The sequence below is a fragment of the Balaenoptera physalus genome, assembly GCF_965194825.1.
Source record: "Balaenoptera physalus genome assembly, chromosome: 7".
NCBI classification, from domain to species: Eukaryota; Metazoa; Chordata; class Mammalia; order Artiodactyla; family Balaenopteridae; genus Balaenoptera; species Balaenoptera physalus.
The window spans coordinates 798,122-824,391 of record NC_138886.1 but is presented as its reverse complement, the minus strand read 5'-3'; the positions used below and the strand labels follow the sequence as shown (position 1 = coordinate 824,391).

At 60.0% G+C, this 26,270-nt stretch overlaps 2 protein-coding genes across 9 annotated transcripts; both read right to left on the bottom strand.

The window, feature by feature from the left end:
* Positions 1 to 93: 93 nt before the first annotated feature.
* ENTPD2 (ectonucleoside triphosphate diphosphohydrolase 2) lies at positions 94 to 6,987 on the bottom strand. Of its 8 annotated transcripts, none has more exons than XM_082470676.1 (9): positions 6,132 to 6,987; positions 4,177 to 4,294; positions 3,439 to 3,589; positions 3,098 to 3,287; positions 2,791 to 3,018; positions 2,079 to 2,333; positions 1,869 to 1,988; positions 802 to 984; positions 94 to 700 (listed from the first exon to the last, which is right to left on the bottom strand). In XM_082470676.1, exons 2-9 carry the CDS (start codon positions 4,253 to 4,255, stop codon positions 497 to 499), a joined length of 1,410 nt encoding a protein of 469 aa, XP_082326802.1. In that variant the 5' UTR covers positions 4,256 to 4,294; positions 6,132 to 6,987; the 3' UTR covers positions 94 to 496. The 8 variants fall into 8 exon arrangements, with proteins under 8 accessions (XP_082326802.1, XP_082326797.1, XP_082326800.1 ...); XM_082470671.1 differs by lacking the exon at positions 6,132 to 6,987 and adding an exon at positions 5,704 to 5,939; XM_082470674.1 differs by lacking the exon at positions 6,132 to 6,987 and adding an exon at positions 5,704 to 5,939 and having other exon boundaries at positions 802 to 930.
* A 4,591-nt stretch (positions 6,988 to 11,578) lies between these two features.
* Positions 11,579 to 23,287, bottom strand: SAPCD2 (suppressor APC domain containing 2). The gene is made up of 6 exons (XM_082469412.1): positions 21,866 to 23,287; positions 19,341 to 19,453; positions 18,630 to 18,776; positions 18,215 to 18,322; positions 17,997 to 18,119; positions 11,579 to 17,924 (listed from the first exon to the last, which is right to left on the bottom strand). Exons 1-6 carry the CDS (start codon positions 22,449 to 22,451, stop codon positions 17,796 to 17,798), a joined length of 1,206 nt encoding a protein of 401 aa, XP_082325538.1. The 5' UTR covers positions 22,452 to 23,287; the 3' UTR covers positions 11,579 to 17,795.
* Positions 23,288 to 26,270: the final 2,983 nt, after the last annotated feature.

Below are 26,270 nucleotides of genomic sequence, written 5' to 3'. Positions count from 1 at the left end.
CCCAACGCAGCCAAAAAATTTTTTTAGAAACTGTGGAGAGGAAGGGCAGGCAACGGCAGAGACGCCCCACCCCACGAACATTCTCTTCACTGCTCTATGAAAAACTTTTTACTACAAAATTTTTACAAGTAGGCGCTGGGCTGGCTCCCAGCTTGTGGGCTCTGACCCTCCCCCTACAGCCCAAGACTGGGGGTGGGAGGGGACTCTCAGGACTCCATTCCCTGGAGACCCAACCCTGGATTCACAGGCTGAGGGCTGCGGGGTGTCTGAATTCCCACCCCCAGGAAGAGGAGGAGGAGCGCTAGGCCTTGAGATGAAGCCGAGGCTGGAGTGGGCAGGAGGGGGCTGGATTCGGTTCCCTTCACCTCTCCGGGCCAACCGTGGGCGTGGGCGCTAGAGTCTTGCTCCCGGGCTTCATTAGGGACAGAGATGTGGAGAGTAGGGTGGGGTGAGTCATGGGGGACTTGGGGCTGGGGCAGCTGCCCCCAACCCGCCCCTAGATGGCGCTCGGCGACTTGGCAGAGCGCGCCCGGTGCAGCAGAAGGACGAACGCAGCCAGGGGCATGGCGGCGAAGAGCAGGAGGAGGACGACCCAAGAGCTGAAGTCTGTGCCCTTGCGCAGCCCGGGCGGGTCGGCGGGGATCAGGTTGGTCAGGTTCAGCATGTAGCCAAGCGCCCAGCCGACCGCGGTGTCCCCGGCCTACGGGCGGGAGGCGCGGCCTCAGCCTCGGCGCAGCCTGGGAGGCCCCGCCCCTCCGCGCTCGGCCCCGCCCCCCTGCGCGCGGGCCCACCGGCTCCCACCTTCTTCTGGAAGGTCACGCCTCCGAAGGCGCGCTCGTCGAAGCCGTAGCCGCGGCGCAGCAGCTGCTGCACGAATGTGGCCCCAGCGCAGTAGTCGGGCAGGCGGGCCCGCTCCCCCGGCGCCCGAGCCTGCAGCTGGAATGCAGGTGGGAGACTGTAGGGCCAGCGGCCACCGGGAGGTCTCTGCCCCATCAGACACAGAAAGGCAATGCAGGGCTGGAGACCCCACCGCAGGTCCCAGAAAGAACGAGGCTAAGGGGGCCACCCCCAGGCAGAGCTCTTTCCTCAGGGAAGAACAGCGTGACTTCTGGATGGCAGCAAGCACCTGTGCCTGGGAGGGGGACCTCCAGGGGACAGCGGTGATGGCCGGGCAGAGGGCTGCAGCAAACTTGGCGATGGTCGGGGGAACAGGAGAAGCTCTAGGCTTGACCCCAGGCCCCTGGGCTTGCCTCCCGATCCCCACTTTCCCAGCACCCCCAAGTCTGTCTGAGACTAGCCACAAAGAGGACAGGATGGGGCCTCTGTCACCACTGAGCCCCACAGACACTCCAGTGCCTCTCCCGGAGTCACCTCTTCCCCTGCATGCCCGAACCCCTCCATCCTTCACCTGGAGCCAGTGTCCGGTCCATGGTGGCAGCCAGAAACCTGGGAGTTTCTCACTCCCCCACCCCCAGTTCTATCTGCTAAGTCTCCCCTGAGTCCTCTGCTTCTCCCCTGCTTGGCTGTTCTCCCAGCTACACTCTCCCAGCTACACTCCTCCCCACCCTGTCCACTCCATGCTCCCTGCTGCCCCAGGGCCTTTGCACTGGCTGTTCCCTCTGCCCTCCTGATCTTGGTTCTAGGGTCAGGCCTCAGGGAGGCTTCTGCAATCTCATCTGGCTCCCGGCCTCCTTGCCGTAGCCTGGCCACTTTTCAAGTCTGATTAACAGTGTACCCCCCACTGCAGTGGGCACTCTGAGAGGCCTAAGACCCCCTCTACTCGTAGAGCAAATGCATGATCGGGACGCGTGACGCTGGCTGGCTGAGCCCCCTGCACAGCCCTGGAGGAGGCGGGGAGCAGGCCTCACCTCACTCCACGTCTGGTTGCAGATGGTGACCACGGCCGCCTCTAGTTGCTGCAGGGTTGCCACGGGCAGCCCCATCACAGTTCTCAGGAAGTCCACCGTGTAGAAGAAAGCAGAGAAGGCCTGCGAGGGGGGCACAGTCACACCGTGACCAGACCCCAAGCACTTCAGGGCACACCCCCGTCCCCCCCACCCCCAGTCCTCTGGACTCACAATGAACTTTCCAGCCAGAGGGGGCTGGAAGATGCCGTTGAAGGAGCATCTAGAGAAGCGGCAGGAGGAGAAGTTAAAGAGCTCAGAGATGAGGCCATGGCACAGGGCAGGGTCGCTGCTCCCCGACAGGCTGACCTTGGTGCTTCTGTTGAAGGTCTGGGGCCGCTGGGCTGCAGTGCACGGCGACTCATACACATCCTGGAGCAGCACCTGAGTGGAGTAGCCCTTCGGCCAGCAGGGGTGGAAGCCGTGGGTCTGGGCAGATGACAAGGGTGTGTGTGGCAACACCGCCACTCCAAGCACTGCCCACCATCCCCACCCTAAGACCGTAGGAGGGCCTCCCCAGAGGACCAGCTGATAAATCTCCCACAAGTTCCACTTTGGCAACATCACTTCTGAGCTCAGGAGCAATCCATGGCTCCGCCTTCTTGCTGGACAAAAAGCAACCCCCTTAGTCAGGCAGCCCAGGTCCTCTGAGATCTGGCCCTGGCCCTCCTTCCTCCCCAGCCAGCCACTCACCAGGCTCACCTCCAGCCCCTGGGCCTTTGCCCGTGCTGGATCCCTGCCCACCTGTCCTTACAGCTGATGAAAGCCCGACTTAGGTTCCTGGAGGAGCGCCCCCTCAGTATGCCTGCTGCGCAGGCTCTGCTCTGGGCCCTTGGCCCCCACTCCCCCTGGCTCCCTACCTCCAGAAGGACTCAGTGGAGGGTACCTGGAGTGCACTGGCCAGCAGCCTCCGGAGGACCTGGTCACGGCCATAGCAGAGGAAGCTGTGGGTGTAGACGCGGTAGTGCTGGCCGTAGAGCCGCAGCTGGACCTCACTGGCCGGATCCTCAGCTGGGCTGGCCGTCTCGAAGGTGATCTGTGTGGAGGCGCCCCCCAGGTCCATGGCCCCCAGCGTCCCCTTCTTTGGCCGGAACCACTGGCCCACCCAGCCGTACTGTGGGAAGCGGAGGTTGAGGTCAGGCGGTGGGTGGGCGCCCACGCCCCCGGCTCATCGGGCTGGCCACCGGGCCCACCTTGATAAAGTTCTCCAGCAGGTAGTTTGCGGTCACCCAGCCAAACACCCCCTCATCCTGGGCCGAGAGGATGCGGGCACCACGGAAGTCAAAGGGATACTGGGTCAGCGTCTGCGTTGCGGCCGCGAGCACGTTGGCCGAAGCCTCTGGACTGGTTAGGCTGTGACACAGGGAGGACCCTGAGGGGCATCTTCCCCAGGTGGCCGTGATCCTGCTGCTGGGGTGCACAGCCAGCCGAGGGGGCCCCAGCCCAGGGCTACTGCTGGGGACATGCGGGGCCCCCCCTGTGCTGAGGCTGTTGCGGTCCCCGGGGCCAGGAGGTCAGGGGATGGCTCACTCACTTGAGCAGGCGCATGCCCGCCGTGGCTCCCAGGTAGAGGGGCGTGCCCGCGTGTCGCTCCTTGGGCACATCCCGAAGCGCCTGGTTCAGGCATTCCACAAGACTCTGCCCAGCCCTGGAAGGGCTGTCAGCATAGCTAGAGATGCCCCCACCTAGAGGGAGGCAGCAAGATGGGCCTAAGCCTGGTGGGCAGCCTCTAGGTGGACCATTGGCCAGCAGGGCGGGGGCGGGGGAGGAGGGGCTTGTGCTCCTAAACCACGTGGCAGCTTAGACCAGTTCAGAGACCAAAGGGCCCGCCCGTGCGCCACCCACAGTCTCTGAGCTGCCACCTGCCCAGTGGATGTGCACACAGGTGCCAGGACAAAGCACTGGCTATTGTCAACCCAGCCTAGCCTGCCCAGGGGCCTGCCTGGGTGTGCCCACTAGCTCCTCGGAACCCCTCCTGCCCCACCTGGGATGTAGAGGCCAGTCTTGGGCCAGGGAGGGCCCAAACCTTCCAACTGTTTCCTGGGGCTTCTTTTCTAGGAAGAGAAGGGGACCCAACCTTTTCTAAGAAAAGAGGGGGACCCAGCCTTTTCTAGGAAAAGAAGGGACCCAGCCTGTCTTTGGGGGAGCTCCTGCAGCTCCTGCCTGGATTGGGCCCCACCTGGCGTAAAGCACAGGGTTCTGATGGCTGGTGTCTGCAAAGGCTAAGTGGGTATCCAGGCCAGGGGGCACCTAGTGCTCAGGGGACCCTTACCACGCACGTCACAGGAGCTGTGCTGGCCCACGATGCCTGTGTCGTTCTCTTTGTCTGCTGGCCACTTGTAGATGAACATGGACGTGTGGGAAGAGCCGGCGTCCAGGACGATGCCATACTGGGGGTGGGGGAAGGTCAGCCTCAGGAGGGGGGCGGGGGCCTGCAGCCATGCCCTTTGACTCTCTCAGCTCTCCAGCCCACCCCACCCCACCCTGTGTCAAGGGTGGAAGCTTCAGAATGAAGTTCTGAGGCTCAGAGAAGGCCAGGGACAATCGCTGTGACACAGCTTGGTTGGGGGGAGAATGGGAGTGGAGGTGGATGGCCCTCTGACTGCAGGAGCCTTCCTGGCAAGGGCAAACTGAGGGGCGGGGTCAGAGTCAGGGGTCCCGGGACGGCATGAGGTCCCCAGGCTGCAGGAGAAAAGCTAGCTTCAGGAAGCACCCTTTCGGGCCTGCTCTTCCTTCCTCCCCTCTGTGCTTATCTCTCTGACCTCAGCCCAACCTGAGGATGTGGAAGTGAGGGCCTCAGGGGGAAGGCTGGACTGAGGCTGAGCTTGGGCCTGCGATAAGCAGACACCCCCTCCCTGGGCCTCAAAGGCAGGGCCAGAGAGGGTTGCCCCGGCACGGCACGGGCCTTCCAGGCAGGTCGGGCAGGTGACCGTCAGCACCCAGATTGCAAGAGCCACTTTCCAGCACCTGCCCCCAGGGGCCTGGATTCCAATAGGAGGAGCCGGGCTGGAGAGCATGCCCTCCTGAGCCGGGAAAGGGGCCGCTCTGGTCCTCCCCCTGACACAGGGAACTCCAGCAGCAGCAGGCCAAGTGGCCCGCCCCACCGCACCCCTACCGGGTGGTCGCCCTTGGCTACAGGGCACCCACCCCAGCGATCTCCATCCTGGGCTCCTGGGCCTTAGAGCACCCACCATCCACCCACGCACCAAGCCGGCCCACAAGCCCAATAGAGGGTTAGGGAGGGCGGGCTCCTGGAGGCTGAGTCTGGCGGGGATGCGTGGGGGGGATGAGGCCTAGCCCGCTCCGACCCCTTCAGGACCAGCCAGGGCTGCCCCCGCACCGTGGGAGCCACCGGAGAGGCTGGGGACGAGTCCCTGGGCCCCAGCGCCTGTCGCACCCCATCTGGGCCAAACCCCGAGGCGATGCCTCCCTGGACGCCCAACGTGTTGGGGGCGCGGGCGGGGCCGCGGCCTGGGGCGCCCCGGGGGTGCGGAGAGACGCCCCTCGGCCGCGCCGCGAAAGGCTCCGCGGCGGGTGCGGCGAGCGGAGAGCTCCCGGGACTTCGGCCTCCCGCACCGCGTCCCCCGGAAGCGCCGCTGCCGCGCCCTGGACCGGGACCCGGAGCGCTGGTGAGGGGCCTGGGACCTCATCCCGCCGGGCCGGGAGCGGAGCGCGCGGGGTCCCGGCTGCCACGCGGGCGCAGCCTGGCCCTGCTCGGTCCGAGCCTCCCCGCCCGGCGCCCCGGCCCAGCCAGCAGCTCCCGGACTGCGCCGGGTTGCCAGGGCGCTCCAGCGTGCACCTTGAGGGCGGGCGGCTCCCGGATGTCGCGGGTGGGGACACACAGCAGCAGGAGGCCGGCGAGGCCCGCCGCGGCCAGCAGCAGCGGCGGCAGCAGCGACAGCGCCTTCCCGGCCATGGGGGCGCGGGGCGGACCAGGCGTTGACGGCGCGGCGGCGGGGAGCCGGGAAGCGGAGGTCCCGGGACCGCGGGGTAGGCGCCTGGGGCGGGGCGCGGACCGGTCCACGGCTGCCACGCCCACTGGCGGGCCGCCCCGCCCACCTCCCGCTTGGCTCCGGAGCACAGGTGAGAGACGCGGCGGCTGAGTCACCCGCGCTGCCCCTCCCGGCGCCCTGGTCTCAGCCCAGGCGCCCTGAGGCTATGTCCCACCTTCCTCCTTCCTGTCCGCTCAGCCCCAAAGATTCATCCCTTCTGACCTGTCCCCCTGACCTGTAAGTGCCTGCCGACGACGCTCTGCCTCTGGGCACTCCGCTCCAGCAGGACCTAGAGAACCCCCAGCCCCTCCGGCCTTAGGGCACGGCGGCAGAAGGCCTGGCCTGGGTATGGGCTGGGCTGCCTCCCAGGCCGGCACGTTCCAAGGGTCATGCCGCTGCAGAGCCGGCTTTCCCCCGGCCTGGTCCTGAAGGAAGGAGACACCGCCAGCCACAGGAACCACGTGGGCTCCTGGCTGGGTCCCTGCCATGCCCTCCCTGCAAGAAAGCGCTGGCCAGCCTGCGATGCTGACCCAGTCCTGGGCTGCATGGCAGGGCACCGCCCTGGTCACCCCCCAGGACACTGAGCTGACCCAGGCTGAGCCTGCCCTGGAGGTGCTGGGACCTCAGAGCTGAGTGCCAAGCAGGGTGAAGCCAGACCTACCCCACACAGTTCCAAGGTGACAGATGAGGGCACAGGCAGAGAGAGGGAGAGGATGGCCACAGCCACACCATGCCCAGCAACGAGAGAACCCACGCTCAGGCTGGCCCACCCCCTATCCCGGTGGCCCCCTCTGCCTGGGGGGCCCAGAAGCCTGGACTGGGGAGGCCAGAGGCTTCCCAAGGGGGGAGGCGGAGCCTCTGCACGCAAAGCCTCATCCTGCGGACGAGGGAGAGGGTCCCCCAGGCCGGGCTTGTCAGCACCCAGGTCCCTGCACACTGGGGTGAGCAAGTGCTCAGCTGGTCGCAGGACCCAGCTCTGCCCTTCCACCCCATGAAATGCCTGGCCGCTATGCTTGGAATCCCCATGGGCCCTGTGTGCCACCCTGGCCAAGCATCACCCCTTTCTTTGGCCAGGGGCCACCCCCATTTTGTGCAAAATGGGAATTCCAGCAGTAGGGAGCCATGTGGCAAGACCACCCAGGAGAGCCAGCAAATGGGGGCGGGGGTGGGGGTGGGGTTAGGGGACCAAAAGGAGAGCCTTTGATGCGCACAGGGTCTGGGCAATGGCCCGGCCGGCTGGAACCGGCAGGGACAATTGGGATCGCTGGGACGGCTGCCCAGGCTGAGGGTCTGGTGTCTCAGGCCCAGCAAAGGAGCCTTTCTTCCAGCTCAGGACCCCAGTGGGAAGGGTGGGAGACCCGGGACGTTGCTGGGCCTCCCCAGCCCCGCCGGGCTGGGCCCCAGCAGAGAGTCACTGGGTGCGGCAGGCCAGCACAGGGCTCCAGGCCCCGTTTTCCTGCCAGCTCTCCTCCCCCTCCCACAGGCCCTTTCTTCCACCCCAGGAAGTTCAGAGGAGCCAGAGGCCTGCAGTTTAGGCTGAAACGTAAGAGACAAAGGCGGCCCAGAGAGAGGCCAGCACATGAAAGGGCAGCAGACACTGGTGCTGCTGGCCGGCCCCTGCCCCCTCCTCACCCCTCTAGGCCCAAGGGAGCCCTGCCAGGCCTGAGAGGAGGGGCCCTGGGGAACAGAGAACTGGACCCTGCCCTGGTGCTCATGGCGGGGGCCCAGACTAGCCTGGGGAGAGAAGAAGGGAAGAAGGCAGGGGACATGGGACAGCCACGGCGAAGACTGGGAGTGAGTTCTCAGCCGGGGAGACCAGGGCGGGAATGCCCCTCTTGGCCCGGAGACTTCCTTCGACCGGACCCTGGAAAGTGGGCTGGGGGACAGGCGACAGGGAGACCCTGGCAGGAGCCCACCGGCAGGAGGGGGCTCTGGCGGGGCAGCCCCAGGCCTCGGGCCTCCGGGAACCTCAGCAGGGGTGGGGCTCCAGATGCGCTGCACGCGGCTTGGCCCTGGCTCCAGGCAGAGGCATGTGGCTGCAGAGAGGTGCCAGGAGTGGGGTCCTCAGAACCCTCCTACCCCCGACGGGATCCAGACCTCCCAGGGGGGCCGGTTAAGGTCTTGGCTGCCCCTGGCTCAGTGTCTCCATCGGAAGCCACAGTGTCTTGTGGCTGAAACATCTCCTGCACTCACTGCGCCCTTTCTACACGTGCTCATCAAGTCATTCAGCAGACGTTTGCCGAGCACCTCCTATGGGGCCAGAGGCATACCAGGCTCCGTGCACGCACGGTGAGCGAGGGATGCTCACGGCCTCCATGGTATGTGGGGGGACCCACCACCGGTCCAGGGGAGAGCAGGCTTGTCAAAGGCTCCCTGGGTCAGGGGAGACCCGTGCTGCCTCGTGAGATGCAGCAGACAGACGGGAGAGCAAGTGCGGCACACATGCCCTGTGGAAAGAATCACAGTTCAGGAACAGGCATATCAGAGAGCCTTCAGTGGTCCTGACCAGAGGTGTCTTACTCTCTTGACTTTTGTACTTGCTACTCTCTTGCTTTTCTTTATAGTTTTCCATCTCTCTAAATAATATATTGTGCTGTTTCTCCTGGTTTGTTTTTTTTTAGAATTTTATCTTTTATTTATTTTTGGCTGCGTTGGGTCTTCGTTGCTGCGCGCGGGCTTTTCTCTAGTTGCGGAGAGCGGGGGCTACTCTTTGTTGTGGTGCGCGAGCTTCGCATTGCGGTGGCTTCTCGTTGCGGAGCACGGGCTCTAGGCACGGGCTTCAGTAGTTGTGGCACACAGGCTCAGTAGTTGTGGTGTGCGGGCTCAGTAGCTTTGCGGCATGTGGGATCCTCTCGGACCAGGGCTCGAACCTGTGTCCCCTGCATTGGCATGCGGATTCTTAACCACTGCGCCACCAGGGAAGTGCCTTTTTTTCTTTTCTTTTTTTTTTTTTTTATACTGGAATACTGTTCTGGAATTTGCTTCTTTCACTCCCATTGTATTTTTGAGATTCAGCACGCTGACTTGTGAAGCTGTAGATGGTCCGCCCTGTTGCTGCATTGTCCTCTGCTGTGAGTGTTGCAAAGCTCACATCTCAGCTGTGAGTGTGTCGGGGGTCCTGGCTTCAGGCTGTTTTCACTAAGATTGCTCCTGTGCACATTTGCACACGGACAAGCCTTTCCCTGGGGAATAATAGCTTAGGAGCTGGTGACCAGAGCGCATGTGTGTGTTCAGGTTCACCTGCAAATAACTGTATTGTTTTCAGGATGGTGGCGCCACCTGGCGGTCTCAAGAGCACACACCACCATTTTGGTTGGTATTGTGCAACTCTTGGATTTTGGAGAAGCTGGTGAAAAAGAAATCTCTTTGAGCTTTTTTTATTGGCTGCGTTGGGTCTCTGTTGCTGCACGCGGGCTTTCTCTAGTTTCGATGAGCAGGGGCTACTCTTCGTTGTGGTGCACAGGCTTCTCATTGCAGTGGCTTCTCTTTTTGCAGAGCACGGTCTTTAGGGCAGGTGGGCTTCAGTAGTTGTGGTCTGCGGGCTTCAGTAGTTGTGGCTCGTGGGCTCTAGAGCGCAGGCTCAGTAGTTGTGGCGCACGGGCTTAGTTGCTCCGCGGCATGTGGGATCTTCCCGGACCAGGGCTTAAACCCGCGTCCCCTGCACTGGCAGGCGGATTCTTAACCACTGCGCCACCAGGGAAATCCTCTCTTTGAGCTTTTAATGTCATTTCCTTGATTACTAAAGAAATGGAGTCTTTCCTGTCTTCCATGAGGCATCTTTTCAAATGTTTGTTCATTCTCTAGGGATTGTTTATCTTTTCCTTATAGATTTGCAGGAATTCTTTATACTGGGGACATGAGTCCTTTGCAGTGAAATCATGGAAGTGCTTGTTTAGTCCAGATGTATCCGTTTTCTGCTCTATCATTTGCTCCTTTTGGGTCCTGCGTAATCTACGTAATCTATGCGTAATCTACCATGAGGTATTTATCCACCGCTAATGGATTGGCATAATCTTGTTTAAAATATCCTGTTAGTGGGAATTCCCCAGTGGTCCAGTGGTTAGGACTCCATGCTTCCACTGCAGGGGGCACGGGTTCAGTCTCTGGTCGGGGAACCAAGATACCGCATACTGTGCAGCAGGGCAAAAAAAAAAAAAAAAAAATCCTATTAGCATCTGCGTAATTTCTGCAGCATATGTTGTTATTTTTTTTAATTGCTAACATCATTTTATTTCTGCCTTATCTCTTTTCTTCTTCACTAATCCAGGCAGATGTTTCTGCACTTCGTTAGTTTTCTCAGTCAAGTCTTTGCCTTTATGGATGTTTTCTATAGCATGTTTGTTTTCTATTTCACTAATTTCTGCTCTAACCTTTATTATTCTTACTCAAATATAACTTTATGTGAGCAGGAGTTTTCGTGTCTCTTTTGTTCGGATGTTCCCCAGCATCAAGAAAAGTGTCAGGGAATTCCCTGGTGGCCCAGTGGTTAGGACTCCACACTTTCACTGCCAAGGGCCCGCATTCGATCCCTGGTGGGGAAACTAGGATCCCAAAGCCACGTGGCATGGCCAAAAAAAAAAAAAATTTTAGGGCTTCCCTGGTGGCACAGTGGTTGGGAATCTGCCTGCCAATGCAGGGGACACGGGTTCGAGCCCTGGTCTGGGAGGATCCCACATGCCGCGGAGCAACTAGACCCGTGAGCCACAACTGCTGAGCCTGCGCGTCTGGAGCCTGTGCTCCGCAACAAGAGAGGCCACAACAGTGAGAGGCCCGTGCACCACGATGAAGAGTGGCCCCCGCTTGCCGCAACTAGAGAAAGCCCTCGCACAGAAACGAAGACCCAACACAGCCATAAATAAATAAATATTAAAAAAAAAAAGTTTTAAATAAAGTGTCAGGTACATATATATACTCAAAAATATTTTAATATAATGTGTTATAATTTCTTTCTTCTATAGTCTTTGTATTTATTTCTGCTATTTCTTTTTCCAACTTCTGAAGTTCAATGCTTAATTCATTATTTACAAGGCTTTCTTCTTTCCTAATGTATCTAAGTGTCTATATAAATTTCCCTCTGGTCTCTGCTTTTGATGCACACTCTTTTTATTTTCATTCATATAATTTTTTTTCATTTTCATTGTGATTTTTATTTGACATATGAATTGTTTAGATGTGGGTGTGGGTTTTTTCCCTTTTTTTAATTTATTTTTTCCTGTTTTTTGTTTTTTATTTTTTGTGCGTTTTTTCTTTCTTTCCCCCTTTTGTTTTTTGTTGTTTCTTTTGGTTTTGGTTTTTGGTTTTTGGTTTTTGGGGGGAGGTGTGTGTGCTTTAATATCCAAAAGTCTGGGCTTTTTTCTAAGGTACCTGCATCGTGGTTACATCATGTAGTCTGCATGAGAGCAATCTTCTGATATTTGTTGGGTTGCCTTTTGGGCCCAGCATGTGGTCATAAATAGTTATAGATGCTCCCCGTGTGCTTGAGAAGAATGTGTATTCTCCAATTAGTGTGTGTCTTGGTCTGGGTTTGTCCATTAGATCAACATTACCAATAATGTTCAAATCTCCTATATCCTATGAATTATCAAGAGATATATGTTAAAATTTCTCATTGTGATGGTGAGTTTGTCAATTTTTCTTTATAGTTCTGATAAGTCTTGCCGTATATATATGTATATATATATATTTTTAACATATTGTACAATAGCAAAACCAAGAAATTGACATTGGTACAACCTAAGGGGCTTACTTCTATTTCACTGGTTTTACTTGCACTCATTTGTGTGTGTAGCTCTCTGCAATTTTACCACACGTGTAGCCTTATGGAACCACCACGACAACCAAGAAATTCAATTGAACTAGCCCCATGAGACCCCTCGCACCAACCCTTTAGCCAACCCACACCCTCCATCTCCATAATCATGTTATTTCCCAGTTGGTACGTGAATGGGTCACACATAACGTATCCTTCTGAGATTGGCTCTCACCACCCAGCATAACTTCCCTGAGGTACATCCATGTTGTTGTGTTATCAATAGATCCTCCCTTTTCATTGCTGATTTGCATCCCGTGGTGTGGACGGACCATAGTTTGTTCAAACAGTCAGCCATAGAAGGAAGGACATTTGAGCAGTGTCTAGTTGGGAGCTACTACCAGTGACGCTGCTATGAACAATCATGTACATGTTCCTGCGTGAAAATAAGTCTTCGTTTCTCTGGGATAAATGCCCAAGAATGCAATCGCTGTGTGTATGATGTGTTAGGCTACTCCAGAGAAAGGAAAGAGAACCAACAGGAATATATATATGGGGGTGGCAGGGAGGAGAGAGGGAGAGAAACAGATTTATTTTAAGGAATTGGCTCATGCGGTTGTAGGAGCTGGCAAGTCTGAAGTCTGCAAAGCAGGTCAGCAGGTTGGAACTCAGGGAAGAGTGGATGTAGCAGTCTTGAGCGCAAAAGCAGTCTGCAGGCCGACTTCCTTCCTCTTGGGGGATCTTAGTCTTTTCTCTTAAGGCCTTCAACTGATTGGATGAGGCCCACCCACACTATGGAGAACAATCTGCTTTACCCAAAGCCCACTGATGTAAACGTCAATCATATCTAAAACATACCTTCACAGCAACTTCTGTGTTTGACCAAAGGATTGGGCACCATATCCTAGCCAAGCTGACATATGAAATTAACCATCACATGTGGTAAGTCAATTTTATTTTATTTTATTGGTTTTTTAAAATAAATTTATTTTTGGCTGCATTGGGTCTTCATTGCTGCGTGCAGGCTTTCTCTAGTTGTGGCGCGTGGGGGCTACTCTCTGTTGCGGTGTGCTTCTCATTGCGGTGGCTTCTCTTGCTGCAGAGCACAGGCTCTAGGTGGGCGGGCTTCAGTAGTTGCAGCACGCAGGCTCAGTAGTTGTGGCTCACGGGCTCTAGAGCGCAGGCTCAGTAGTTGTGGCGCACGGGCTTAGTTGTTCCGCGGCATGTGGGATCCTCCCAGACCAGGGCTTGAACCCGTGTCCCCTGCACTGCAGGCGGATTCTTAACCACTGCGCCACCAGGGAAGTCCCTTATGTGTTTTCTGATTTTTTTCTTTTTTATTGTAGAGTTGAACTTCTTTTCCCTTTTCTCCCCCATTTCGCTGTCCCTCCCTTCTTTGGAAGGTATACACCAAATAGCTGTTATTTTATCTGGTTCTCCCAGTTATTGTAACCTACATATTTAATAAAATAAAATATAAAGTTAATATCTTTTCCCTCCTTATGATCAATTATACTTTATTTTTTTAACACTTGATGAATTTTTTAAATTTACTAATTAATTAATTAATTTGGTTGCACTGGGTCTTAGTTGTGGCGGGTGGGCTCCTTAGTTGCGGCATGCATGTGGGATCTAGTTCTCTGATCAGGAATCAAACCTGGGCCCCCTGCATTGGGAGCGCAGGGTCTTAGCCACTAGACCACCAGGCAAGTCCCTGAACAATTATACTTTGGAATTGTTTATCTCCGATCAGTCCTCCCTATTTTTATGCCATTATTGACGTTATTTGGGTCCTGTCCTGCTCTCCTACAAATCATCATCATCATAATTATTGTTACAACGGAGACAAGAAACAGCGGTGTTTTGCCGACAGCCGTGTGGATGTGCTGTCTTGGAAGTGGGTCCTCCCTGTCAGTCAGCATCAGGGGAGACTGCAGCCCCGGCAGATAATCTTCACCACAGCCTCACACGATTCCAGGCCAGAGCCACCCAGCTCCTAACCCACATAAACGGCAAGAAAATATGTTGCCTTAAGCCACTAAGTTTTAAGTTGCCTCGTTCTGCAGCCACAGATAACTAACTCATCCCGGTCTACAATTCCTTCTTGAATTTTACCTTCTCTCTGAAATCCTTCTCTGGAATTTCCTTTAGTCAAGTGCTGTTGGTGGTAAACTCTCAACTTTGTTTGAACATGTTTTTATTTTGCCCTCACCCTCAAAAGACAGTTTCTCGGGACGTGGGCTTCTAGGTTAATAATTATGTATATAATCTCAGCCATTGAAGGCATTTCACTCTCTCTGGCCTCTGATGTCACTGTGGCAGCTCTTTTGTAGGAAATTGTTTTTCTGTTTCTGGATTCTTTAACAATTTTTTTTTCTGCTTATTTTTATTTTCTATGTTTTCTATAACAAACATCTATAAGCTACATAAAACACACATATGCAACCCAACTAAAATCCTTCCATAGCTCTCTAACAGAGCTCAGGAAAAAGTACAAACTCCATCCATAGGCCATCATGCCCTAGCTCTACGCCTACTGAACTCTTCCTCTTCCAAGCCTCTCCATTCCTGGAATGGCCCATGTGCTCCCTTGCCTCTATCTTACTCACCATCTGAGGCTTGGTTCAGGTATCCATTCACTTTTCAACTTGTCCAGAAGAGGTTTTCCCTGAACTGTCTCTTCACCCCTCCCCCAATAACCACACCTGCCCCCAACCCCACAGTAAAGGTTAGAGGTGTCTCCCTCAATGTCTTTAACAATCTTTTAAGAGAAAATGTCACTTCTTTTTATTCATCCTGGCTGGGATCCACTGGGATTCCTGGATCTGAGAATTGATATTTTTAGCCAATTCTGGAAAAATTTAAGCCAGTTTAACTTCATATATTGTCCCTCCTTCCCTAGCCTCTCTTTCAGGAAATCCAGACAAGCAGCCCTCTCCCCCTTATCTTTCAAGATCCTCCTCTCATCCATATTTCCCAACTCTGTCTCTATGGGCCGTGTTCTGGACCATTTCCTAAGCTCTGTCTTTCAATTCACTAAGTCTCCCTTCAGCTATGCTGAAATTTTCCATCTGAAGTCCATTTGAGTTTTGAATTTTTATATATATTTTAAATTCCTGGTTCTATTAGATTCTTTTTCATGTTATCAGTCACCTTTATAGAATAAAAGATTACACTTTTTTTTAAACAGAATAAGAAACTATAAAGACTATTTCTTGTTCATATTTTCAAGGATCTCTTTTATTTCTTCAGGCATACAAAACACAGCCATTTTATGTTCTCTGATTACTGAATATCTGAAATGGCTACAGAATCTGCTGTTTCTGCTGGCTCTCGTGGTAGATTCTTTCCTTGTGGTGTTTGTGAAAAGTGTTTTACGTTGGAGACGCTCATTTTCCTTGGAACTTGGTCCATAGGAAATCCTTGAGGCCTGGTGGAGTTGCATTGCTGTAGAGCAGATGCTCAGCTAAGGGCAACTTTGCCCCCTGGGCACTGGCAATGTCCAGAGACATTTTGGTCATCACAACTGAGTGTGTGTGTGTGTTGCTGGCATCTAGTGGATAGAGGCCAGGGGTGGTGCTAAATATCCTACGGTGCACGGAAGGCTCCCCCAAGACTTACTGCGGCCCCAAACATCCCCCGTGCATGGCTAAGAAACACTCGCTGCTCTAGCGAGGATGTTTTGCTTCCGCCAGCCGCCTGGGCCCCGCCAACCGGGGGCCACTTACAATTCTCCCCTTGGGGTCTCTGGGGCCACACAGGCAGCCTGATTTCAGACTGCAAATGAAGAGGATGCACTTTCCGCCCTGCGTGGAAAGCCAGCGCCACAAGGCGTCTCCCTGAGTCGCGGGTTTCTTCCACACTCACCCTGCGGCTGAAGGGTCCGCCTTCTGTGGGCAGTACCCCTGGGGCAGACACTGGGTTCTGGTCCTGCCTCCCAAGTTCCGTGAAGACCTCAGGGGGAAAGCAGACACCCTCAGGGCAAAGGCTACCCCCTTTGTCATTTCAGCCTCTGCAGGTTTGTTCCCTCTGTATCCAAGGTGCAGGGCAGGGCAGGAGCCAGTCAGGTGAAGCAGGAAGTGGGTGTTCCCAGGGATGGAACAGCATTTGCAAAGCCCAGAGTCGGGAGAGCCCGGTGGCCGGCAGGGCTGGGGGCGGGGGATGTGGAGGCTGAATCCCGCTCGGGGCCTGGGTCTGCCCTGTGTCATGAGGAGGTGCAGGAAGGGCTAGGAGCAGGGGAGGCGCAGTTTTCCGTTCTGGAATTGTCCAGGGCTGTTTGGAGGGTCTGCGACCAGAGGGGTTCCTAGTGAGGGTGGGCTCAGGGCCTGGCCAGGTAGGGGGGACTGGTCACGGGATTGCAGTGGGCAACGGGAGGGGGACCAGGAAAGGGGCGGCTTGGGGAGGTCCTGGTGGGTGGGCCCCTACCTGATGGCTGGAAGGATGCCTCCTCGGCGGGCACTGGTCCAGTCACCACACCACAGGTAGGCTTCGGTGCTGGAGGCCCGATCTGGCCCTTCAGGACCAGCTCCCCTTCCATCTCAGGGAACCTGCCCAGGAGGTCTAAGTCCAGGGGCGCTTGGGCCCGCAGGAGAACCCACCCCCATCCTCTGAGGGCAGCTTGTGTGCTGGGCGGATTGGGGTCTGACCTGGGACAACCGCGCACCCAGAGCCCCGCGCCCACTGGCCCCGAGTGTGGTGTGGGGAGGGGCTCCGGCCAGGTCGCTGCCGGTGTAGCGGAGCTGGGCCCGGCGGGGAGTGGCCGCCTGCACCTTGGACCCCTCCTCTGTGGTCAGGCCATGCCCCAACCCCGGGGCTGTGGGAAGCTGTGCACACAACCCCTCCAGGCCGCAGGTCCCATGCTCCATGCATACACGCGTGCACCGTGTCCAGGGCCCCTGACCGCTCAGCCTGCCTGTAATGCCCGTGTACGCTCAGCTGGGGGTCGGCGGGGGACAGCAGCGGGGAGCACGGAGCCCCTCTCGGGGTGGTCACAAGCCCAGCTGAGCAGGGGGTCTCCCTTAGAGCAGGAAAGGACCCCCGACGGTACCCACTGCCGGCCTCTTCCTAAGTCCTGCGGGACCCCCTTCCTGTGATCCAGACCCAGGGCCAAGCTGGGGTGGGGGGATAGAGGGTGTGCAGGTCCCCATACCGGGGGAACCTTGAATCTGGTGAAGGGCCTAGCAAGGCTGCTGGACCTACAAGGCCCCTTGGGGCAGGTCTGGGAGGCCCAGGCTGACCCCCTTCCTGGGGACAGGGCCCTCCCCAGGGAGGGGCACACTTAAGCCACCCTGGTGACCACAGCCCTGGCCAGGTCACCTGGCAGGCCCAAGGCTCTGGGCCTGGGTCACAGGTTGCTCGGTGGAGTTTGGGCCAGGAGGGATGAAGGCCAACCCGTTTGTTTAGCATCTAAGGTCTGTGGGGAGGACCAAGCAGGCCAGCTTTGGCCCAGGCATGAATGCAGTGAATCCCCAACACCATGCCCTCGGGGCTCCCCTGGAACTGGACACAAGCAGACCCCCCTTCTTAGAGGCCACCCTCCATCTGCTCCTGGCTGAGGGACAGCCGCCTAACCTTGAGGGGGGGGGGAAGACGCCCTTGGACCCCCGGGGCCAATCACCCACTGGACCTGCAGGTGTCCCAGCCCGCCCGAGGTTCCCCTACTCCAGGCCCCATGTGAGACACCACAGTGGGGCCTCCAAGGCCGCAGTCATCAGTGCATGTGGCGCCCTCTGCTGGCCACTCTTGGGAACGCAGCCTTGTGTGATCAGTGCCTTCCACTGGAGACCCCAGGTGAGAGGGGAGACACACCAGCTGCAAACACAGGGGCAGGCCTGCCCAGGGCTGCCCAGATCTGGTGAACACGAGGGGGTGTCCCCCGCTGTCCACTGACAGTGGCAGGAGCAGCTTCAGGTTGTGTGTTGGCATGATGGAGTCCCACCCCAGGTCAGGCCCCCGAGACCAAGATGGAGTCAACGTCTGGGGTCTCAGAACATCCTGGGGTTAGGGGAGCCCGGACTGGAAGGGAGGAAGGAGGGCGGTGCTCGGGCTGGCCAGGGTGCCTTCAGCCTCCGAGGTGGGGCTCAAGGAAGTGCCCGCCCGCCCAGGGCTGAGTGCCAGGCCACGAGGCCCCATGGCAATGCCTGGGGCTGGCTAGATGAAGGTGGAGTCCAGGGGCCCAGCGTCCTGCTGGCTGAGGGCACGGGCCTCAAACAGCTGCTTGATGAGGGCGGACTTCTCCTGCTCCAGCTGTGTGATACGCTCGCTCTTGTCGGTCACCTCCTGGGTGGCAGGAGGGCAGTCAGGGCCTGCCCAGCCTCCAGCCCCCAGCCACGCACCCGTCCCGCAGCTCACCTGGGTAAGGAGCCGGTTCTGCTCCTTCAGCATGAGAATGGTCTGCCGCTGCCAGCCGGGGACCGAGGGCGAGGCGGGGGCCAGGGCGGGGCCCAGGGGCCCTGAGGAGGACGAGGGCAGAGCCTACAGGAGGGCACGGTCAGGCAGGCCTGGCAGCCCTGCCACAGCCTCTAGGACAAGGGTGAGGGCGGCACCGAGCTGGTCTGGGGAGCACTCACCCTTCCGGCGCAGGCCGCGGCCAGCAGTTCCCCCAGGCACCGGGCCACCTCCTGCACCTTGGGCAGCAGCTGCCCCAGCAGGCGGGGGCTCCCCTCAGCCCCGAAGCCCTGGGAGGAGAGTGGGGGGGGGTGGTCAGAGAGCAGGGCCGGCCGGGGCCAGCCCCAATGCCTCGAGGGGGGTCCCCATGGGTGGGGGGAAGTCACTGCTCAGAGCTGAGGGAGCCCAGGGGTGTCGCAGATGGGGAATATCACGGGGGGGGGGCGGCGGGGGCCTGGCCCAGCACTCTGGGTAGAGGGTCAGCCGCTGTGCCCAGCTGGGGGTGCCCGGGTTTGGGTGGGCGATCTCTGTGTGTGTTGGGGGAGGGCCACTCTGCCTGGGGTGGGGGGCAGCCTAGCCCTGGGCAACATCACTCACGGCACTGGCCCTGCTCTGGCCCAGGCGGCGCTGGCGCTCCTGCACGCGCTGCAGCTGCTGCTGGTACCACTCCCGGCCCCGTGCCATCATCTCCAGGCCCTGCAGCAGCACCTCCTGCTCCTGTTCCAGCTCCTTCATCTGCTTCAGCTGCGACACACGGGCACGCACCATGCCAACGGTGTGACACCGGGTGCCGCCTGCACCTGCCCCCGTCCGCAACTCACAACCAGCCCACACAGGAACGGACCCACCGGCCCGTGTGCACGCGCCCGTACTCGCGTGAGCCCTCCTGCGCTGGGAAGCACAGCCCCCCTCCTCCTCCGGGGGGGCCTGGCCTTCCTCAGGCCCTCCACACAGCCCTCCCCAGGGGAACCTTCCCCTCTCTTTACAGCGAGTGGTAGGCCCCCGGCTGGTGGGCCGGCCTACCATAGCAGGGAAGCAGGCAGGGGCCAGCGCAGTGCTGGGGAGGGGGCCAAACGTTCCCCCTAAAGGACTTGCTGACCTGGCCATGGGCCGTCCCGCAAGGGGATTCAAAGCAGGATGGGGAGAGAGGTTTAGAACTGCTGACGTTCCTGCCACAGAATCCCCCAGAACCCGAAACCAGGTGCTCCCTCCTGGGCAAAGGGGTGGTCCAGGAGGCCACATCTGGGGGCCAAGGCCAAACCCAGGCAAGACGGAGAGCCCCCCCGAGCCCCCCGGGCCCTTACTCACCAGGTCGCAGTCCACACCGTTGGTGATGGTGTGTCTCCGACGTTCCCCTCGGGCACGGGGACCCCACCGGGCGTCCCCCACGCCCAGCTCCCGGGCCCTGCAGGCCACTGCATCTGCAGCAGAGGCGAGGGCCTGGCTCACTTCCAGGCCTGCCAAGTCAAGCTCGAGTCCCCCAGCCCCGCAAAGACCCATCCCGGACCCGCTGCCAACCAACCCCAGCCATGCAGAGCCAGGTGTGCCGGCCTGCATGCGTTGGGATTCCTCAGCAATTCAGAAGCTCCGCCCCCCGCCGGTGCCAGGCTGGGGTCTGGTCCTCACTCGACCTCCACGAGCTCCCCTCACACCTGCCTTGGGGACAGCCGTGTGGCCGCTGAGGCTGCATGTTTGCACACACACCACGCACGCCTCAGGCGTGAGCTGCCTGAGGGCAGGGGATTCATCTGGCTCATCTGTGCACACCCAGGACCCACACCTCAGGGGCTCAAAGGCTGCTAGGCACGGAGCCAGCGAGGCGGCCTCTGGAGTCCACTCCTCTCTCCTTGTCCGCCCGGGCCCTTTAAGGGTGACTGGAGTTCACGCAGGAGAAACGTGGGGCACGGGTGGTGGAGACCTGACTTCTCCCAGGAAGGTGACTGCAGCGTAAAGTTAGTTCCCTGCATGTGTGCACCAGCCGTGCCCTCAGCAGGCAACTCCTACAGCAAACGTGGCCAGCTGCAGTCGGCTTGGGGCCGGAAGGCCAGGTACTTCCCTGGGAGAGCCTCCTGGAGGGCCAGCAGGCTTTCCTGGGGGATGGGGGAGTATGTGCAGGGCTGCCCAGGAGGGGAGGAGTGGGGTGCAGGTGAGGAGGGCACCCTCCACTGGCTCCCTAGCCCTATGCCCCACCCGGCACAGGGGTAGGCGGGTGGTGCAAGAAGGGGGCACAGGTATGCCTGCTAGGGACACGTCCAGAGGGCTGGCACCAGGTGGCCACGCAGGCCACCAGCCAGCCCTGGCGGACAGGCTCCAAGCAGGCCGAGTTCACGTTCTAACCTGCCGGGCTGCCCGGCAAGCAGAGAAGGCACAGCGGGGGGAGGGGGACAGGACCCCCCGGAACACTTGGGCTGGTCTGCAGAGCAGCCCCGGGACCCCCAGATGACGGCATGCTGGACGCCCAGCGGCTGACCAGCAGGCAGAGACATCACCACCCGTGTCTGGGCCTGATAGAGCAGCTTGTACTTAGGGAGCTCAGGCCGGCCTGCACTCTGAGCCCCAAGAGGGAACGGCAAGCAGGACCTGGACCTCGGAGAGGGCTTGGGAAGCTGTGAACATGGAGGGCTTTCTCTTCCTGGGGTGCTAGGGGGCTCTTGGAGCTCAAGGTTTGGCACCCAAAGAGTATGTCACACGCCCTGGCTGGGCCTCTGCCTGTAAAAGGTGACAGCGAGAGCCCTGGCCTGAAGCCTAGAGAGGGACTGGTGTGAACACTGCCCCGTGGTGGGCAACAGCCATGTGCCCGACTCCGGACCTGGACCTCAGAGGGCTGCAGTAAGGGACCCCATGTCACACAGGGCACCAGGGCAAAGCCGGGTGGGACGACAGGCCTGAGGCCTCCAAACCCCAACCCCACGGCTGACTTCCAACTGTGTGCAGCCGCGTGGATTGCACCAGCCCTGAACTCAGGCCAACCACACCCAGAAGCCCACTCCCCCTGCACACACCTTGGGCACAGGGAGGAACCTGCGTGCGGGAACCCGCAGCCTTGGGGGGGCCGCTGGATTAGCTCACCAAGGAGGCTAGGGGGTCACCGCAGCTCCCACTGGCAGTCTTGGGCTGGGGAATATGTCCGAGCCTGGGCGGGGGGGTCCAGCGAAGCTGGCAGAGCGGTGGGCAGCACAGAAAGGGCTGGCAGCTGCCCGGGTGGAAGGCCTGCACCTGCACAGGCTGAATGGGCCGAGGGGCCCAGCCCCCGCCCACAGCCATAAAGCAGGTCTTGTTCCCAGGGCAGACTCTGGGGGACAAACAGGGGACCATTCAGCCATCTCCTGTCCCTGCCAAGTGGACCGGATGCCAGGCCATCCCCAGGGGCTGTGGTCAGTCCCTCCCAGGTGTCAGAAGTGCCACGGCTCCAGGCCTGGAAAACTGGGCTGGAGACCACCCACCCCTCTGCCTTTCCTGGCAGCTACGCCAGGTCCTCCTGCACCACCCGTCTGCTCGCAAAGGCCCAGGTGTTCCCAGGTGTGGGCAGTTACTGGAGGTGGAGAGCCCCCTCATACTGGACAGGTTCCCTGGTGCCCCGCTAGGATTTGGTACAGAGTGGGTTCCTGGTGGGGTTTGCTGAGTCACCCACCAGCCCCTTGTCCAGGGTCCCTGAGCACACCGGGATGGGGACGAAGCTTCTTCCCCTCCAGGCCGCCAGGTGTGTTCCAGGCTCAGAAGCCGACGAAGAGCTGCCCGCTCTCGTCCCCCGCTGGGAGATGCTCAGGCAGCACCTCTCCGGTGCGCCGGGGAAGGGAGCTACGAGGCGGGGCCGGGCGCCGCCCCGCACTCACCAGCGTCCGTGTTCGGGCTCCGCTCCAGCGCCGCGCCCTGGGGCCGTTCGGGCTCCTCCGGGCCGGGCGCCGCCTCCGCCGGGCTGCACAGCTTCTCTAGGCTCCGGGCCGCGCCGCCCGGGCCGGCCGGCGGGGGGCGCGCGCCCAGGGGCAGGGGCTTCCTCTCCAGGACCGTCCGTGGCTCGTCGGCCGGCGCGAACACCAGGCGCTGCGGCGGCGGCGGCTGCCCCCCGGGCCGCGCCGGGCAGCCTCCCCGGGCCGGGGCGCGCGCCGGGGCCCGCGTGCCGCCGTCGGCGCTCAGCAGTGAGGTGCGCAGGCCGGCCACGAAGCGCTCGAAGGTCAGGTAGCCGCTGGCCGGGGCCACCTGGCGCAGGCCCTCGAGCACGCCGCGGGGCAGCTCGCGCGCGTCGGCGCCCTGCCAGCGGGACTCGATCTCGCGCAGGTGCACGATGCCGCGCCGCCGGTCGTCCAGGATGTCGAAGAGGGTGCGCAGGCTCTGCAGGAAGGCGCGCGGCAGACCCTCCGTGCCGGGCGCGGGCGCGAAAGGCGGCCCGCGGCCGGGCTCGGCCATTGCGGCTCCGGCCATGGGAGCCCGCCGGCAGGCCTCGGTCCTCGGCCCGCCCCGGGCTGGTCCCCGCGTGGCCCAGGGTCCGTCCCCGGGCGGCCCGACGGCGGGGCCGGCGGCACGCAACCCGCCGCGACAATAGCTGCGACTTTTTGAATGGGCTTCCTCGCGGCGTCAGCGCTCATTAGCATTCGCGGCGGCCATTGGCCGAGGCTGGCCCATCTCCTCTCCGATTGGCTGAGAGGCCGGCAGCCCGGTTTGATTTTCGAGCGGAGGGGTCGGCGACTCGCGCGCTCCCGCCTTGCCGGGAGGGGCCGGGGGCGCGCGGAGGACCCCGGCTAGTAGAGGGAGGGGTCCCCGAACTCTGCCTCCCTCCCGACCTCGCGGGTGGGGGAGGGACCCCTGAGCGGCCCCCTTATACTTCCCAACCCCCACCATACCAGCCCTCCCGCCGCGGTTCCGCCCTTGCCGGGTTTGGCCGCCCAACCCACCTCTCCGAAGGGCGGGGCCAGGCGCCCTGCAGAAAACCTGTCCCCAGGTGGCCTCCTGGGATAAGGATGGGGAGCACAGCCCTCCAGACACCCACCTTCCCCCTCTAGCTCCCCTGGGCGCTCTTCGCTGAGGGTCCCCCGTCGCAACCCTGGGGCTCCTTTCTCTTGAGCCAGGCGGGCCCCAAGAGGATTGTGGGCTCCAGCCAGCTGGGCGCTTCCCCTCACAGAGGCCTCTCTGTCCCCACGGCTGCTAGCTTCTCCTCTGGCCCCTGGGGATAGCCTGGCCTTTCCTGTCGGCTGCAGGACAAAGCCATGTTTCCCGTGTCCCTAGATTCCCGTCTGCTCGCAAGATCCTCTGCTCTGGCCCCTTACTCTGGCTGGTCACTTCCTCCAGCTGCTCCTAGGGCTCTCGTGGCCTCCTCAGGCCAGCTAGGCAGCCGTGTGTACCGCCGCCACCACCGCCCCTGCTTCATTTCCAGCTGGGATGTGGTCACTCCGTCTGGTCAGTCTGGGAGGGGCCAGGGCTTAGCCTGCAGTCCAGCTCTGGGAGGCCATCTCAGGACCAACCGGTGGAACCCCTCCCCCAAACCAGGGAAGTACCCAAGATGCTGTCTGCCTGGGACCCCTGCCTTCGCCACAGCCTGTCCTCAGACCCTGCCCCGCTCCCTCCCCTCCCCTGACAGTTTTCTACACGCAGCCGGCACCTTGCTACTGAACACTGCACATGTGTTACTTGCTGCTTTAGAAGCAGACTGTCCGCCTTCAGGGGTAAAACAGCAAAGAGTCGCCAAACACCTCCTCCAGACAGGCTGCTGGCACAGGGCTCGGCTCCACCCTCTGGCTGGCTGCCTACCTGGGTCTCTGTGTCCTTGGGCCCCGGCACTGGTCTGTGTCTCAGGCTGTAAGGGCAGCTGCCCTGGCCAGGGAGTGTCCTGGGTCCATTTCTCCCCTGGGGTTACCCCTCAAAGTGAGGACTCTTGTGGTAAGGAATCTGGGGGGTACCTAGAAAGCTGTGAGCCTGGGGTCTCCCCATGGGGACTGGTCCGTCCCTGCCTTCCCAAAGTGGACCAGCCAAAGTCCCAGGGGGCATTCAAGCCATTTGTCCTGCAGTTCATCTCCCCCCTCCTTCTCTGCTTCCAGCAACACCCACCCCCCACCCCACTCCCCTATCCTTAGGGTACCGGCATTCCCTCACCTCTGGGCCTTTGCACTTGGTGGCTTTCCTACCAGGAACACCCTTCCTGTTTGCTCCTGGCTGAGCCCTGTGCTCTTTGGAAGCAGGGCCTGGTCCACAGTGGTGCTCAGTGGAAACCGTCCTGGAGGTTGCAGCAGAAAGAGCATCTTTGTGTGGGATGCCAAGCCAGGGGGAGGCCTGTGTGAGGGGGAGGCCTGGGGACAGCTCTGTGGGGATCAGTGTGGGTGTGGAGGCCGGCAGCCAGCGAGCGGTGCTGCTGCCTCTCAGGGCCACGTGACCAGCGGGACCCAGGCTAGACTGGGGCCCTTGTGAGCCTGCGCCCGCTGTGTCGCGGAAGCAAAGGCCTCTCAGGGCATCTAGGGCTGTGGGGAAGGTGGCCCCCGCTGGCCCTTGGTCTGTGGGCTTTCCGTGGCCCCTGGCTAGGCGCTGGAGGAAGGCAGGGAAGCAAGTGGAGTCAGTGCCAGCTCTGGGCGTGGGACTAAGGCGTGGCCCCTGTGTCCTTCTTATCCTGAAGTCTGATCATTTCCTCCTTCCAAGCTGCTTTCCAGCCTGGCCCACTTTCCCACCGGCAGCTTTCAGATTTGCTGTCACCTGGGGCGGTTTCCCAGAGCCCCGGGCGAGGCAGGTCCTCTGCGGCCCTTAAACTTTCTGAGGTAGCCACCTTAGTTGTACCTTTCACCGTGCCATCCTGGAGCTCCTTGGAGTGGGCAGGGGCCCTGGGGCCCTCTGTCCCCACCCAGCACGGGGTGTGGGAGGAGGGACGGGCACCTGCCTCCAGTCCGGAGCGGACCCCAGGGCTCTCTGGCCTCCACTCCCACGATGACAACCAGGAACCTTGTTGGCCTTGGGGTCCTGCTCCCCCGAACCCTTTGGACTAGGCCCTAGGACAAAGGGAAGGTGGCTTCACGGCCACAAGCGTGCCCCTGGCAGGGGTCCGGGAAGTCGCTGCCCGCCTCTGCCTCCTTGCTATTCCCGCGTGTCTGCGTTCCCGGCTGCCCGGGTGGGTCAGCTCCCGTGCTCTTGGCCCTGCAGGTGCCTCTGGCTCCCCAGTGCCGATCGCCCCAACCCTGCTGATCTCAGTTTCACCCACACCTTGAGGTGGGATTTAGGGGCTACCCTGACCAACATGGACCCCAAGTTGATGTTCTGACACCTGCCTTCCAGGGCACGTGTGCAGGGGCAGTGAAAGCTGGGTGGACTCTGGCCTGGGCTGTAGAGCCTGCTCTGCTCCCTGCTTCCCTGCCTTCCACGTCCAGCTCCAGCCTCTGCCCCCGGCTGCCCTTCACTGCCACAGGCTACAGGAGCAGACCATCCACTCATTCAGCACGTGCTCCCGAACAGTTGTGTGGCCCAGTCGCTGCGCTAGGCTTGGGGTCCAACACGTTCGTTCCGTTAACAAACACTGACTGAGTGTCCACTGTCTGCCGGGCGTGGATCTAAAGTGAGGGACAGAGCAGTGAACCAGACAGCATCCGGCTCTCATGGGGTTTACTTCTCATGGGGAAGTCAGGCAGGGGAGAATGTAGAAAGGCACGAAGGAACAGAAAAGGATGGGAAGGTCTCCCCAACTGTGACTTGTGAGGAGAGATCTGGCAAAGTGGGGCAGGAAGTCACGTGACTTTCTGAGGAAGAGCCATTCAGGTGCAAAGGCCCTGAGGCAGGCTGACTTCTTTCAGGTCCAGGAGAAGGTACAGAGGGCCCCAGGAGGCTGTGAAGCGCCACCTCCTAACCCAGGAAGGGTAGTGGAAGGGGTGGGGCTCTATGGACAGAACCTGCCTGCCAGGACAGGCAACGGCCTTAACAGAGGTTCCCTGGGACAGGCTGGGGGAGATCTTACTTTTCATTTTGGGTCCTAAAGCACCATTTGAACTTGTTTTAACCATGGGCATGTATTACTTTCAGACTTAATAAAACTAGTTTCTAAAAGAAAGTTTTGTCTTCAAGTGGCTGAAGCTACTCTTTCATATTTTTCACAAGGGAGTTTGTAAACAGCAAGATGTTTAAAACCAGATAGTTAAGTAACAAGGCAGGGCGAGGGGCAGCTCCTGCGCGGTTCCGGTCACATGGCAAGGGGAAGGAGGAGGGATGTGAAGAAGGGAGCCCCCAAGGAGGCAGGGTGGCCTTCTGGGGGGCCTTGGTGACATCCAGACACCC